At 39.3% G+C, this 15,526-nt stretch overlaps 1 protein-coding gene across 1 annotated transcript; it reads left to right on the top strand.

The window, feature by feature from the left end:
- The first annotated feature begins 428 nt into the window (after positions 1 to 428).
- C11H19orf18 (chromosome 11 C19orf18 homolog) lies at positions 429 to 15,077 on the top strand. The gene is made up of 5 exons (XM_064293201.1): positions 429 to 495; positions 5,444 to 5,539; positions 6,150 to 6,252; positions 13,357 to 13,523; positions 14,769 to 15,077. The coding sequence occupies exons 1-5, from the start codon at positions 429 to 431 to the stop codon at positions 14,885 to 14,887; spliced, it is 552 nt and encodes a 183-aa protein (XP_064149271.1). The 3' UTR covers positions 14,888 to 15,077.
- Positions 15,078 to 15,526: the final 449 nt, after the last annotated feature.

Here is a 15,526-nt window from a genome sequence, read left to right as displayed (position 1 = left end):
TCACAGAATTGTACATTTAAGACTAGTTGAAACAATGTATTTTTGGTAATACATATTTTACCACAAAATAAAAAACAAAAAAGCTGACCAGAGGCATAATAATGTATTCTTGTGGGGGGGACTTGTATGACAATATAGAAATGGAATCAGCAAGATATTACAACTGATTCAGAAGAGAACTACAAATCAAATGAGGAATGATGAAAAGAAGGTAAAACCAGTCAGTATAGACATGGCAATAATCAAATGCATGCCACCAGCCACAATCTGCATTTCCGTGGACAGGCATTCATTACTTTACTCTCAAAGTTCTACACATTAGTTTTTATTTCTAAGCAGTGAAAGAAGAACAAAGACTGAGGTAACCTGCATAGCTGATTTTAAAGTCTTTCACAATTTTCCTTGCTCCTGCCTGCTTAGACTCCAGAATGGGCCTGACTAGAGAAGCAGGTGGACTCAAGCATGGCTCAGTGAATAACATCAACAACTTCTCAGGTATTTAAATAATTCTATTAAAAAAATACTGCTGGTGACCCCATGTGTGTTAGAGTAGAACTGCTCCATAGGGGCTTCAATACTGTGACCTTTCAGAAGCAGATCACCAGGCCTATTTCCCGGGTGCCACTGGTGGATTCGAACCCATAACCTTTCAGCTGTCTCAGTAAAACAAAACTTTCAATGAAGTCAGTGAGACAGAGGCATAATATGCTGACCATCCTATCTAATTTTAATCTGGATTTCTAGACTAATAGCTTTGTTTTTTGAGAAAAAAAAAAGATGTTTTTCCTTGGTGGTCAAAACCAGGATGTGAAACCATATGCCCCAAGGAGTCTTAACCAAGTGACCATCTGCACTTCTCAAAATATACTGGCTCAGGAATAGTGTTGTCTGTGTCCTGTTGCCAAGATATTTCTGCAAGATAGGCAAAGAAAATACATGTAAGCATCCGTGACCATGATCTAAGCATCCTGTGAAACTATCTGTAGTCACTAACTGTACTAGCAGTAACCAATCAGAGTGTGATTATTATAATATTCATTGATTTTCTTTTAATTGGCCACCCTATGGTTTGGTTCCTCTTTTTACCCCATAAGAATACTTGTATAATGAAGCTGCTCCAGGACTATTTGGTTCCATTTTCAGTGGGCCGCACAATTCCCCAACTGCAATTGTTTTAAACCCTTAATAAACCTCTCTGTTTTAACGTGGAACAGCATTTGCGTTTTTCTCTACAACACAACTAAACCTTTCAGCACTTAACTGTTTGTGCCATCCAGGGAGTCTTTGCCACGACTTGGAATGGACTTGATGGCAGTTAACAACAACATTTAAAAGATAATATTCTTGCTTAATCTTACAACAGCTGAATGAGGTATGGGTATTAATCAATATTATCCCCAAATATGACATTAGAGACAGGGATGCTCAAAGGAGAGGTCAGGACAGTGTAGTGGCATGATGAAAGTGGAGGCCAGACTTCAGTGACTTAAAGAGCTGAGAGGTCAGGCATTTGGAAGAAAGCAAGTCAATGAAGGGCTGAGTAGATGATAACATCTGCCATACGTACTTTGGTTCAGAGGTAGGACTCTAGTTAAAGAAACTTTTGGGAAAGAGACGGAACTCTGCCCATGAAGGTAGTGAACAAAGGTGAGTGAGCGTGTTTCTGGCACAAGGAGTAAGGTGTGAGTTCAATTAAAGTAACTAGGGTTTATGGTCAGAATGGAGTCCCTAGTGGTTTAATTGGTTAAGTGTTGAACTACTAACTGAAAGGTTATTGGTTAAAATCCACTCAGAGATGCCTTGAAAGTAAGGCCTGGTGATATGCCTTGAAAGTCACTGCCTTGAAAGCCCAATGGAGCAGTTCTCTAGTCTGCATATACGGGATCTCCATGAGTTGGAATCAACTTGTCATCAACTAACAACAAAGTCAGAGCAGGACTCTATCAAGGTTGGGAGTACTGAGTGTAGGTACATAGGCCCTTCCAGTTCCCTTTTTGAGGGCCAGACTGGTTCCAGGTTCTGGACAGGGATGAACTGGAGCGGAGAGTTATGGTCCAGCTGGACAGAGTAGAGGAAGTATTTGCATAATTAATCTTTGTACATGGAAACAACCATAAAGGGGAGCCTTCCTCAGGAATAACGGAAGCACTTTCAAGGATGAAATGGAAGTGCATAATCAGTCAAAAGATTATCACAAGAACTTCCTTATCACACAAGGAGAACAGACTGTATCAATTTTCAAAGCTCTGAGACATCAGAGTTACCTGGGAAAATTATTTCACTCCAGAGAGGCTGAGTCAGTAAGTATTTTAGGTTGAGGCCTGTGAATTTGTATTTTGTGAAAGTTCTGTAAAGGCTTTAGATGCTGTGCTAGGCAGAATTCCAAGATGGCACCTAAGATTTCTGGCCTCCAGCATACACATCCTATATAATCCACTTCCTTCAAGTGTGCAGGACTTGTGAATATGATGTGTTTTACTCCTGTGATTATGTTTTATGATATGACAAAGTGATATAAGTAAGGTTCTAAATCAGTAGACTTTGAGTTAATCAAAAAGATCATCTTGGGTGGGACTGACCTAATCAGGTGAGTCCTTAACAAGGACTGGGCCCTTCCTGGGAGAAAAAAAACAGAGAGATTCAAAGCTTGAGAGGGATTCTTCTGCTAGTCTTGAAGAAGGAATCAACCGTGTTGTGAACTGCCTATGGAGGAGGCAAAACCTGAGGGCAGCCCCTAGATGCTGAGAGTAATCCTCTGCCGAGAGCCAAAAATCAGTTAGAGAACTCAGTCCTATAACTGCTAGAAACAGAATTCTTCCAACGACTGAAATGAGCTGGAAGAGGACACCCCATCCTCAGCCTTGATTCCAGCCTTGTGAGATTCTGAGCAGAGAACCAAGTTATGCTGTGCATAGGCTTCTGACCTAAGAAAACGTGAGGCAATACATAAGTGTGCTTTAAGTTGCTAAATTTGTGGTGATTTGGTACACAGTAGTTAGTAGAAAACTAACAATTCACAGCCAAGCTTAGAAATCACCGGACTACAGTAATCTTAACATTCTATTTTCTGAACAGTACCCCAGAGTTTGGAGGTATACTGAGTTGCTTTACTGCAGGTATTGATATCATCCCTTATAATAACATGAACTAACATTTATTCAGTGTCAACAATTTTTTTGAGCTTTACGTTGGTTGCATTATTTAATGATCGCTGTAACCCTGTGAGGTAGAGAGTATTTAACTTGATCAAGCTCACACTTAAGAAGTGAAAGGTCAGAATTAGAATCCAGTCATTTTGGCTACAAAGCACCCCTCTCATACACTCTGCCGCCTTTTCTATTTGCTTCTCTTGATGGAATGCTAATTGACTTCTCTCTGCTTTTTTCACCAATCTGTACACTCACTGAGGGCAGGGACCCAGTCTCATTCATATCTGCACCAGTAAACCTAGCTTCGTTGTAGACACACCCCCTCATTCTGTTAGTCTCCCCATTGGCTGGCTTGATTCTACGGAGGAATTCTGTCGTGACAACGTGAGCTGACCTCACACTGCTGGCTCCACCTCAGAACACAAAAATTCTGTAGGGAGCAGACCCCCCTAGTTCCTCAGATAAATATAAGGCAGATGACTGGACTGCAACTCAAAATATCTTTTCATCCATATGATAATAATGGACAAATTTCAGAGTTCTTTCACCTTCTTGTTTCTGTTTTTAATGGAGTGCCCACTTCATTTATGCTTGCCTCATGCAGGTGAGTTCAAATCAACTGGGAAAATAATCAGGCTTAAAGAGTATAGCTTCAACCACTGGTTTTAGTTGGTTCAGGGGGAGTAAAAAGCTGGTCCTAAGGAGAAATTACGTTTCACTACTACGTTTTCTTTTCAAGGCAATAAACTGTCACAAACATCTAGAAATGGTACCAACCATCCCAATGTCTTCTCATTGCATGGAACTCAAGTACCTCTGACTAAAATAAAGTCTTCAGGACACACAGGTAAATGAGTATTATTCATATTCAGTGAACTGCGAATTCTCTGTTGTCTTTTTATCTGCTGTGTGCGTGTGTCTTAGCTTGCGCGTTTGTTAGCAACGTGGTCTATGAAATATAAGAATTAGGTAAGCGTTTGCTTGGAAATGAAACCCTATACTCTTCCCTCTCTGTAAAGGTGCACTTCCTCTTTAGGACTTGCTGTTGCTTTTCCTTCATTTCACTTTTGTTAGCACAGGCAAAAACCTTGACCCCATCCAGATCACATGAATCCGACTGTATAACTTTCACTGTCATTTGAAGCACATGTTTTGGCAGTAGAGAATAACAGTCCAGACACAAGAGCTTTGCAAGTGTACAGCTTTCTTTTATAGACATTTGGCTTCTAAGTTTTGCTTTTTGATTTGTATGCTAGAGGGAACTCTTTATCTCAAAACACAGGAACCAACCCTGACGATCTATAAAGTCAAGCAGCAACCCTTTGGGAAGGTATGTGGCATTTGTAAACAATCTCAATCTCATATAAGGGAAATGCTATTTGCACAATATACCCATTATCCATCTCTGGAGAGTCGATTCTGACTCATAGTGACCCTAAAGGACAAAGTAGAGCTGCTGCAAAGGGTTTCCTAGGCTAAAATCTCTACGCAAGCAGATCACCAGGTGTTTTCTCCCATAGAGCGGCTGGTGGGTTTGAACATCTGACCTTTTGGTTAGCAGCCCAGTGCTTAACCTCTGTGTGACCAGGGACCCTCCACCACTCTATACAGCACCTTTTTGCAAATTACAAAAAGGTGCCCCCTCTGGACAGTTGAAATAGTAATGACGCACCTTGGGGCAGAGTAGAAAATAGCACAGCTCCGTGCACTCACATTTTAGCCTGCAAAGCATAGGTTGAATTTGAGATCCCTTTGTGCAGTACACAAAATTCACTGTTATACACAGCAGCCCTGTGGGCAGTCTTTCTAGCAGCTTCTCCTCTCTTTTGGCTTTTTCTCCTGGAACTCCCTCAAGACCACTTGATTAGGAGTCCTCTGATCCAGAAGACTACCTTTGTCTGGCTGCTTCTCCCACCCAAAGGAGCTTTCCTTCTCCTTTGTACATTTGCTAAGTGCCTGTTATGAGTCAGCCTCAACTCTTCACCCATCCCCATCTATTCTAAACACATAGCTTATTTTTCTAAATCTCAGCTTTTTCACAGTCCAGGTTCTTTTCATCAGCTGGGCTGACTTTCTCCTGAGGGGTGAATCTCAGGACATTTTCAGCTCAGTTGACTGAGCCCCATATCCAGTACCAGTGAAGAGGCAGATAGTGACGGAAGGTAGGAGAGGGAGTCGTCACCTCAATTTGTCAGACTTTAAAAGTGGCTGAGTAATGTAGGTACTTTGCCTGTTGCTCTTTTGTTCCATTTGTACAAACAATAACTCTCTGGTTATTTTTTCTTAAATTTCAGATCATACGAAGGAAGAAAATAGACCGGAGCCAACAATGAACAACCATGGTTTTATAGCACATTCTGTAGACCTAAGATCTGACACCTGGGATACAGGTTAGGAATTTCTGGGTGGCAGAAACCGTTAAGTGCTTAACTACAAACTGAAAGGTTGGCAGTTCAAACCCACCCTCAGGTTCCTTAGAAGAAAGACCTGGTGTTCTTCTTCTGAAAATGTCACAGTCATGAAAATCCTTTGGAGCACAGTTCTACTCTGACACACATGGGGTTGCCAGGAGTCAAAATCAACTGAATGACAACTGGTTTGATTTTTTTGGTTTTGGAACACAGGTTCATGAAATTCCTGAAATACCTTATCACTACAGCACCAATGACACCCACTCTCCTTTTAGCTACATAGATGGCAGGTGTTACTATTGTGACTCAAGGATCTAGTATCTCTAGAAGCCTTGACCGAGTACAGGAGGTGGATGAGAGAAGGGAGCTAGGAATTAGGTGGGAATTCAAGTTATATTTGTTCACACAGACTGTGAAATCTAGCCTCAGTGCTTTTTTTTAATTTAAAAATGCTGTTTTTTTTTTTTTTTTTAAATCATTTCTGATCTTGTCTCTCATTCCCCTGTGGAATAACGATTAACAGTCTATTAACTGACAGGCACAGCTAAAATACAATGTTATGAGAGCTTTTTTTTTTTCCCATGATTAGCCCTGATTCCTCATAGACCTGCTCTTGTTCGAGTCATTGTAGCTGCATGCATAGCCATCAGCATTGCTCTGCTGGGTGGGATCGCTGTCTTCTGTATAATGTAGTAAGTATGTGCTAGATAACATTTACTATCCTCGTGGAAGATATAACACATTAAATGGGCTATTATTAAGTGTCAAAGGATGATAATAATAATAATGATGACAATTATTATAATCATTAAATTATTGTAATCATTGTAGATTTTATGAGTTGGTTATTGATATCAATGAAAAAGAAGAGAATACAATTTAGGAGAATAGAAAATATCAGGAAGCATTGCAATTTTTTTTGATTGTGCTTTAGGTGAAAGTTTACAGTTCAAGTTAATTTCTCATATAAAAATTTATGCACATATTGTTATGTAAATTAGTTGCAATCCCTGTAATGTAACAGCACACCCCCCCTTTCCACCCCAGGTTTCTTGTTTGGATTCAACCAGCTCCTGTCCGTTCCTGCCTTCTCATCCTGCATCCAGACAGGAGCCACCCATTTGGTCTCCTGTATCTGCCTGAACTAAGAAGCATACTCTTCACGAGTATTATTTTTAGGTTTTTTAGTCCAGTCTAATCTTTGTCCGAAGAGTGAGCTTCGGGAATGCTTTTACAGAGCATACGGGGCTGTGGGTTCAGGGGTTCCTCCAGTCTCAGTCAGTCTGGTCTTTTTACGTGAATTTGAGTTCTGTTCCTCACTTTTCTCCTGCTCTGTCAGGGACTCTGTGTTGTGTTCCCTGTCAGGGCGGTCATTGACGGTAGCTGGGCACCATCTAGTTCTTCTGATCTCAGGCTGATGGAGTCTTTGGTTTATGTGGCCATTTTGTCTCTTGGGCTAATATTTTCCTTGTGTCTTTGGTGTTCTTCATTCTCCTTTGCTTCAGGTGGGTTGGGACCAATTGATGCATCTTAAATGCTGCTTGCAAGCTTTTAAGACCCCAGATGCCACACAGTAAAGTGGGATGCAGAACAGTTTCTTAATAAACTATATTACACCAATTGACCTAGATGTCCCCCAAACCATGGTCCCCAGGCCCCAGCCCCAGCTACTCTGTCCCTCCAAGTGTTTGGTTATGTTCAGGAAGCTTCTTAGCTTTTGGCTTAGTCCAGTTGTGCTGACTTTCCCTGTACTGTGTGTTGTCCTTCCCTTCACTTAAGATGATTCTTATTTACTATCTAGCTAGTGAATTCCCTGCTCCCTCCCTTCCCACCTTCATAAACATCAAAGAATGTTTTCTTCTGTGTTTAAACCTTTTCTTGCGTTCTTATAATAGTGGTCTCATACAATATTTGTCTTTTTTTTTGCGACCGACTAATTTCAATCAGCATAATGCCCTCCAGATTCATCCATGTTGTGAGATGTTTCTCGGATTCATCATTGTTCTTTATCATTGTATAGTGTTCCATTGTGTGTATGTACCATAATTTGTTTATCCATTCATACATTGATAGGCGCCTTGGTTGTTTCCACTTTTTGCTATTGTGAACAGTGCTGCAATGAACATGGGTTTGCATATATCTGTTCATGTGAAGGTTCTTATTTCTCTAGGATATATTCCAAGGAATGGGATTGCTGGGTCGTATGGTACTTCCATTTGTAGCTTTTTAAGGAAGCTCCAGATTGATTTCCAAAGTGGTTGTGTCATTTTACATTTCCACCAGCAGTGCGTAAGTGTTCCAGTCTCTCCACAACCTCTCCAACATTTGTTACTTTGTGTTTTTTGGATTAGTGCCAGCCTTGTTGGGGTGAGATGGTATCTCATTGTAGTTTTGATTTGCATTTCTCTGGTGGCTAATGATTGTGAGCATTTCCTCATATATCTGTTAGCCACCTGAATGTCTTCTTCAGTGAAATGTCTGTTCATATCGTTTCCCCATTTTTTAATTGGGTTATTTGTCTTTTTGTTGTTCAGGTGTTACACTATCTTGTAAATTTTGGCGATCAGACTCTTATTGGATATGTTGTTGCTAATTTTTTCCCCCTGTCTGTAGGTTCTTTTTTTATTCTTTTGGTGAAGTCTTTTGATGAGCATAACTGTTTGATTTTTAGGAGCTCTTAGCTAGTTTCTCTTCTGGTGTTTGTGCATTGTTATGGTTTGTATTCTGTTTATGCCACATATCAGTGCTCCTAGCATTGTCCATATTTTTTCTTCCATGATCTTTATTGATTTAGATTTTATATTTAGGTCTTTGACCCATTTTGAGTTAATTTTTGTACACGGTGTGAGGTATGGGTCTTTTTTCTTTTTTCAGATGGATATCCAGTTATGCAGCACCATTTGTTGAAGAGGCTGTCTTTTCCTCATTTAATGGACTTTGTGCCTTTGTCATATATCAGCCACTCATAGGTGGATGATTTAGAAATGGGTTCTCAATTCTGTTCCATTCGTCTATACATCTGTTGTTTTACCAGTACCAGCCTGTTTTGACTACCATGGCGCTATTATATGTTCTAAAATCAGGTAGTGTGAGGCCACCTACTTTGTTCTTCTTCAGTAATGCTTTACTTATCTGGGGCCTCTTCCCTTTATATATGAAGATGGCGATTTGTTTCTCCATCTTGTTAAAAAAAATGCCTTTGGAATTTGGATTGGAATTGCATTGTATCTGTAGATCGCTTTGGGTAGAACTGACATTTTCACAATGTTGAGTCTTCCTATCCATGAGCATGGTATGTTTTTCCACTTTCATAGGTCTCTTTTTGTTTCTTGCAGTAGCATCTTGTAGTTTTCTTTGTATCGGTGTTTTCCATCTCTGGTTAGATTTATTCCTAAGTATTTTATCTTCTTGGGGGCTATTGTAAATGGTATCAATTTGGTGATTTTCTTTTCAAAGTACTCTTTGTTGGTGTAGAGGAATCCAACTGATTTTATATCTTTATCTTGTATCCTGATACTTTGCTGAAATCTTCTATTAGTTCCAATAGTTTTCTTGTGTATTATTTGGGGTTTTCTGTGTGTAAGATCATATCATCTATGAATAGGGTTACCTTTGCTTCTTCCTTACCAATTTGGATTCCTGTTGTTTCTTTTTCTTGCCTTAGGGCTCTGGCTAGGACCTCCAGCATAATGTTAAATAAGATGGTGATAAAGGGCATCCTTGCCTGGTTGCCATTCTCAAAGGGGATGCTTTCAGATTCTCTTCATTAGGATGATGTTGGCTGTTGGCTTAGTATAAATGCCCTTTATTATGTTGAGGAATTTCCCTTCTATTCCTATTTTGCTGAGAGTTCTTATCATGAATATGTGTTAGACTTTGTCAAATACCTTTTCTGCAACAATTGATAAGATCATGTGATCCTTATCTTTTGTTTTGTTTATGTGATGGATTACATTGATTGTTTTTCTAATGTCAAACCATCCCTGCATAACTGGTATGAATCCTACTTGGTCATGATGAATTATTTTCTTTTGATATTTTGTTGAATTCTATTGCCTAGAATTTTTTTGAGGATTTTTGCATCTATGTTCATGAGGGATATTGGTCTGTAATTTTCTTTTTTTGTGTTATACCTGGTTTTGGTATTAGGGTTATGCTGGCTTTATAGAATGAGTTCGGGAGTATTCCATCCTTTTCTAGCATTGCATATATTAAAAAAAATACTGATTTTTTTGACTTTTCACACATACACCCACACCCACATGATTGTGATATGAAGCTATTTCTTACCGTGAGTTATGATCAAAAATGTTTGAAATTTTGGAATCCTCCCAGTAAACAATCAAACCCAGTGTCCCTCCCAAAATGTGGCATTATAAAATGAACTCAATAGTCTGCATGAAATCTTAACAGTGCAAAGCAGAAAAGAGTGACTACTCCCTTCTTCACTGTTGTTGGGTGCTTCTGAGTCAGTTCCGACTCACAGCAACTCTATGTGCACCAGAATAAAACCGTCCTCACAATCGTTATGTTTGAGCCCATTATTGCAGCCACTGTGACAATATATCTCATCCAAGGTCTTCCTCTTTTTCACTGGCCCTCTACTTTACCAAGCATGATGTTCTTCTCCAGGGACTGGTCCCTCCTGATAATGTGTCCAAAGTGCTTATGATGAAGTCTCACCATTCTTGCTTCTAAGGAGCTTTCTGGCTGTACTTCTTCCAAGACAGAATTGTTTGTTCTTCTGGAAGTCCACAGTGTATTCAATATACTTCACCAACATCATAATTCAAAGGCATCAATTTTTATTTGTTCTCCTTACTCATTGTCCAGCTTTCATATGAGGCAACTGAAAATACCATGGCTTGGATCAGGCGCACGTTAGTCCTCACTAGACGTTTTCTAGTTTTCACTAAAACCAAAAAACCAAACCCATTGCCATGAAGTCAATTCTGACTCGTAGTGACCCTATAGGACAAAGTAGAACTGCCCCTTAGTGTTCCAAGGAGTGGCTGGTGGATTTGAACTGCTGACATTTTGGTTAGTAGCAGAGCTCTTAACCACCAGGGCTCTGCAGAAACTTGCATTTGACTTATTGTCAGTGCAGTTTATGGAATACTAGCTTTTGAGGAAGACACTTCACATTGCTCACACATATAGAGCTTGTGGTCGAGTTCAAGCTCTTTCAAGTGATATTATCATTTCGAAATTAGTCTTAGACCAAAATGTGCCACACACGCATCATGCAACTCTGACCAGAACCAACATACTGTGATTCCTGCTCTAGCATTCGGTTCCAGGATTCCATTATAGGCCATCATGAACAGCTTGAGGAAGTACACAATTATTTGCTGTATTAGAATTAAGTATGAACAAGCCATGTAAGGCACATGTGTTAAGGTAGTCATTTTAGGACCACCTCAAAATATGTCAAATGAAGGCAAATGAAGAGTTAGAAAATGGTCAATCATTTGACTAACAACCAAAAGGTTGGTGGTTTGAACACCTGTTGAGAATTTGCATTTCCACCGCAGATATACTGAATCAGAATCTACAGTTTAACAAGATCCCCAGGTGATTCTTATGTATAATAAATTTGAGACCCACTGCTCTACTGGTGGGTCTCAGTAGTGGTCCCTAACCAGCTGCATTAGCATCACCTGGGAACTTGTTAGAAGTGCATATCCTCAGCAGGGGTTTGAACTGGAACGAGCCAGTTCAAAGCTTTTGTTTGAACCCACCAGAGGTGCCTCGGGGCCTTGGTGGCACAGTGGTTAAGAGCCTGGCTGCCAATCAAAAGGTCACTAGTCCGAATCCACCAGCTGCTCCTTGGAAATCCAATGTGGCAGTTCTACTCTGTCCTGTAGGGTTGCTATGAATCAGAATTGACTCAATGGCAATGGGCAGGTAGGCTAATACAGATGTCTCAGAAGATAAGACCTGGCGATCTTCCTGAAAGTTAAAGATATGAAAACTCTATGTAGGGCAGTTCTCTGCAACACATGGGGCCACCGCGAGTCAGACTGGTGAATAAAGGCAAAATTAAAGAAATTTTGCTAATAAAAGAATGTCAGCTGTATGTTTGGTCATGGGTTATCTAATGTGGTGATCTACATTGACTCCATTGATATAAATGTAAAGGCAATTTCTGCTTTATTAGTCCAGAAAAAGATTGTAACAAATTAAGGTTTTCTAAGATAACTCACTAAAATGTATTCTCCTGGGCTTTCAGTGCTCAATTAAGTTGCCAAAAATATCAACTCTCATAGTTTTCACATTTGCGTTACCCGATTCTTTATTAAACCAAAGATATGCACATCGGACATCTGGGCTCTAATCTGTGTGTTTGTAACAGGCAAAAAAAAACTTCTATAAACATCTCTCGGCTAGTGGAACTGGCCTACCAAGTTTACTCTGACCGAGATAGGTAGCAAGAAAGAAAGTTACAGGCCAAAAGCACTAGGCAGGCTTCCTAGCTGCTGTCTTAAAGGCTGAAGGCCATCTCCCAGGAGAATAAAGAAGAAGAGGGAGACCAAGGCCTCAAGAGCCAAGAATGCCTCACACCCCTTTGGAAAGAGACCAGTGCAGCTGGTGCAATAAAAAAACTTAAAGGTTACTTAGAATATCATTATGGCGTTAGTTATGTCAAGCTCTCAATTGCCCATTTTAGAAAGAAGAAAACATGTTGTGAGGTATTAGGGTCATAGTAAGTATGTCACTAAAAAGCAAAACACTGTCATCCATTTCCACATCAAACAGAAAAAGCTGTTGGATCCATTCTAGGGTTGGATCTAGGATGAGGCCACAAAGGCATTTGCCTCAGGTGCAAAATTTAAGGGATGCCAAAAAACTCAGTAATCAAGATAAATAATATTTTATTCATTTTTGTAACTTAATTTTTCATTGTGGTAAACATATAAACAAACATACACCAATTCAATAATTTCTACATGTATAATTCAATTACATTCTTAAAGTTGTGCAATGATTCTTGCTATTCTTTTCTAAATTACCACCATTAACTTAAACTCAATGCCCCCAATATAAGTAATATTTTAAAAAACCTAGATGAATATCCATAAAAATCCCCAATAAAGAAAATATCAATATTTTGATACAGAATAACAGTGCTGGCCAAGCCACAATGGGACCAGAGCAAGAGAAGAAATCAATAATACCGATCCTGCTTTTATTTAAAATATTGATATTTTGCTCATCATAAATTTCTTGGCATTGAGTTTCATTTTTTATACAATTGCATTAAAATATTATTTATCTATCAAATGATTAACAATTACATTAAAACAAAGATGAGAATGTAAAAGGTGGGGAAACTAGATTAACGGAAACAACAACCAGAATGGAAATAATGAGAATGCTCCCATATTGTGACAAATATAACCAATGTCATTGAACAACTTCTGTAGAAATTGTTAATGGGAACCTAAATTGCTGGGTAAATCTTCACCAAAAACACAAAATATTCAAAAATGTATATTATTTATCTAGCTTTTTTTTTCTTTTGTCAACCTCTTAAATCTTGTGCTTGAGACAAGAGCTTCACTCTAGTCCTAGCTCTGATCAATATTGGGAATTATTAGAGCTGCTCCTCTCCTGCCTGTCCACACAGACATTTGAGAACTATGATTACTTTGGTTTAAAATTCTATTTCTGCCTCCCTCCTCCACCTACCACCTTGTACAAGTGACTCCTTTCCAGTCAAAAGGTCACATGATTAAGACGTGATGATTCACCATAAAAATTGTGCCTCTAAATTCATCTATACTACTCTCCAGCCGACTGGTCCAGGCCGAGGAAAGACAACAACTTGCGTTGCTTTATAAAAATGTCAAGATACCATTATTAGGAGATGAAGAAGAGGGCTCCGAGGACGAGGGCCAGGACGAATCCACTTACCTGCTTCCGGAGAATGAGAAGGAACTAGAAAAGTTCATTCACTCAGGTAGAGGATCTACCAGTTTAACTTGTCAGATCCAAAGTCATACAAAAGCTAAGTTGGCAATGATGTTTTGCTTTTCAAAGGCAAAACCAAGTGGGAGTTAGTGGGTTCAGGGAAAGAAAAATTAATATTTATGGCCACTCCTACAGAAATGAAACAGTTTTAATACAATTAATACAATTATAACAAACAGCTATGGGGTTGCTTGGTGCCTTCTGCAAGGCAATTCCAAGAAACTGAAACAGAGTTCCGGAAACAAACTTTTTCCTGGACAAAACATTTCCCTTAAACACACTTATTAATGTGGCATTGTTCCTGCCTTAAGGGTCCCTGGGTAGCACAAACGTTTAGCTCTCCGCCACTAACCTAAAGGTTGATGATTTGAACACACCCAGTGGTGCTGCAGAAAAAAACGTCTGGTGAGTTGCTTCTATAAGGATTATAACCAAGAAACCCTATGGAACAGTTCTACTCTGTAACATATGAGGTCGCCATGAGTTGGAATTGACTTGACAGTAACAAGTTTCTTTGTTTTTGGCTTTTGCATTTAGAACACAGATAGGCATGTCTTCCACCTACACCCACTGCCTCAATCTGATGTGGAAACAGGATCCAGGGCCACACATTCTCAGAGGTTACTACCACCAGGTGAAAGACCCTGTGTCTGAGAGATGCCCTTTATGAATGTATTCTGTATTTTCTTGTGAGCAGAGGGCAATGTATATGCTAATATAAACCTGATTTGATAGAAGAGCTGAGGTATTCTTGGATACCTGTTTAGAAAATTCTAGACCAAAAGCACATAGAAAGTTCAGTGTCTGATTCCATCATATTAAATTTCCTCTGCATGGATTTCCTCTCTGACAATTCCAGACATAGAAAGAGGAGGAGAGGCCAAGGGTGAGGAAGATGGCCCTTATTGCACCCAGCAGAATTTTTCATTGCACTGAATTATCACTTTTCTATATTTTTACGCTTATCTGTATTTTCCTTATGAGGAAATAGAGCATGTCAAAATAACTATGACATCAGATTAAGACATTTATAAAGTTTGAGTACAGACGGTGGGAAGATAATTTTAAAATTCAAGTTTCACCATCCTTGTCAGACAAATAACATTCATTATCACCTGTTAAATCCCACTATTTGTACCTTGATTTTTCCCCATACTTTTCCCCTCACCTTTTCTATCTCCATTTCTATTCCTTGTTTGTTAATACCTCATTAACATTATGTTCTACATTTCAGTTATTAAATCAAAAAGGAGGAAAATTATTGAAAAGAAGAGGCTGAGTGAAAAGCAAAAGTTAGCAAAGGAAAGGAAAATACAGAGTGCAACGCACCACGCAAAAATGGAACATTTGTGAGAGCAAATTAAAGAGATGCAGGACATGCTAGATGGTGTGGAGAAAACAATTACAAGGATGACAGATGACTGAGAACTCAAACATGACTTATCTTCAGAGAACCTGGCAGAAGAGCATTGTAAACAATGAGGTCCAGAAGTTAATAACAGAAAATAAATTTATATAGCAATTCTTGCTTCTTAGCTCTCATAGTTCATGAATAACTATAATTAGAAAATAAAGAAATTTAACCTTGTAATGGATTTTCTTTTCTTGTTTCTGCCCAGAAATGCAAGTAGATTCTTTGAGTGGTATCCCAGACCATGCTAAGGGAACACTTTCATTAAACAAAACTTTCCAGTGGCATTATCTATCAATTCCAGTAGCTTATCTCCATTTTCCTTATGAGGAAACTGAGGATGTCAAAATAAATATGACATCAGATTAATACATAGTCATTCAGGCCTTTAAGCACCTGAAACCTAGTGAGAAAATAGGACTTCAGACTAGGAGCTATAAAACATAACCAGATGGATCGGGTGTTATAAGCTGTGACCTACCAAGAGCTGAGGTCCCTGGGTGGTGCCATTGGTTTGTGCTGGACTCTAACCACTTGACAGTTTGAACCCACCCCTACACCCTGCAGAAGAAGGGCCTGGC

The sequence above is a fragment of the Loxodonta africana genome, chromosome 11, assembly GCF_030014295.1.
Source record: "Loxodonta africana isolate mLoxAfr1 chromosome 11, mLoxAfr1.hap2, whole genome shotgun sequence".
Taxonomy (NCBI): domain Eukaryota; kingdom Metazoa; phylum Chordata; class Mammalia; order Proboscidea; family Elephantidae; genus Loxodonta; species Loxodonta africana.
The sequence above is the reverse complement of the archived record's forward strand: the minus strand, read 5'-3'. Positions and strand labels throughout refer to the sequence as shown.

What these genes read in the sequence shown, in the direction of transcription:
- C11H19orf18 (XM_064293201.1), top strand. Translation starts at nt 429, where the DNA reads ATGGGCCTGACTAGAGAAGCAGGTGGACTCAAGCATGGCTCAGTGAAT. An exon ending in TAACATCAACAACTTCTCAG is followed by an intron (nt 496 to 5,443) that starts GTATTTAAATAA and finishes CTTAAATTTCAG; the next exon opens with ATCATACGAAGGAAGAAAAT. An exon ending in ATCTGACACCTGGGATACAG is followed by an intron (nt 5,540 to 6,149) that starts GTTAGGAATTTC and finishes TCCCATGATTAG; the next exon opens with CCCTGATTCCTCATAGACCT.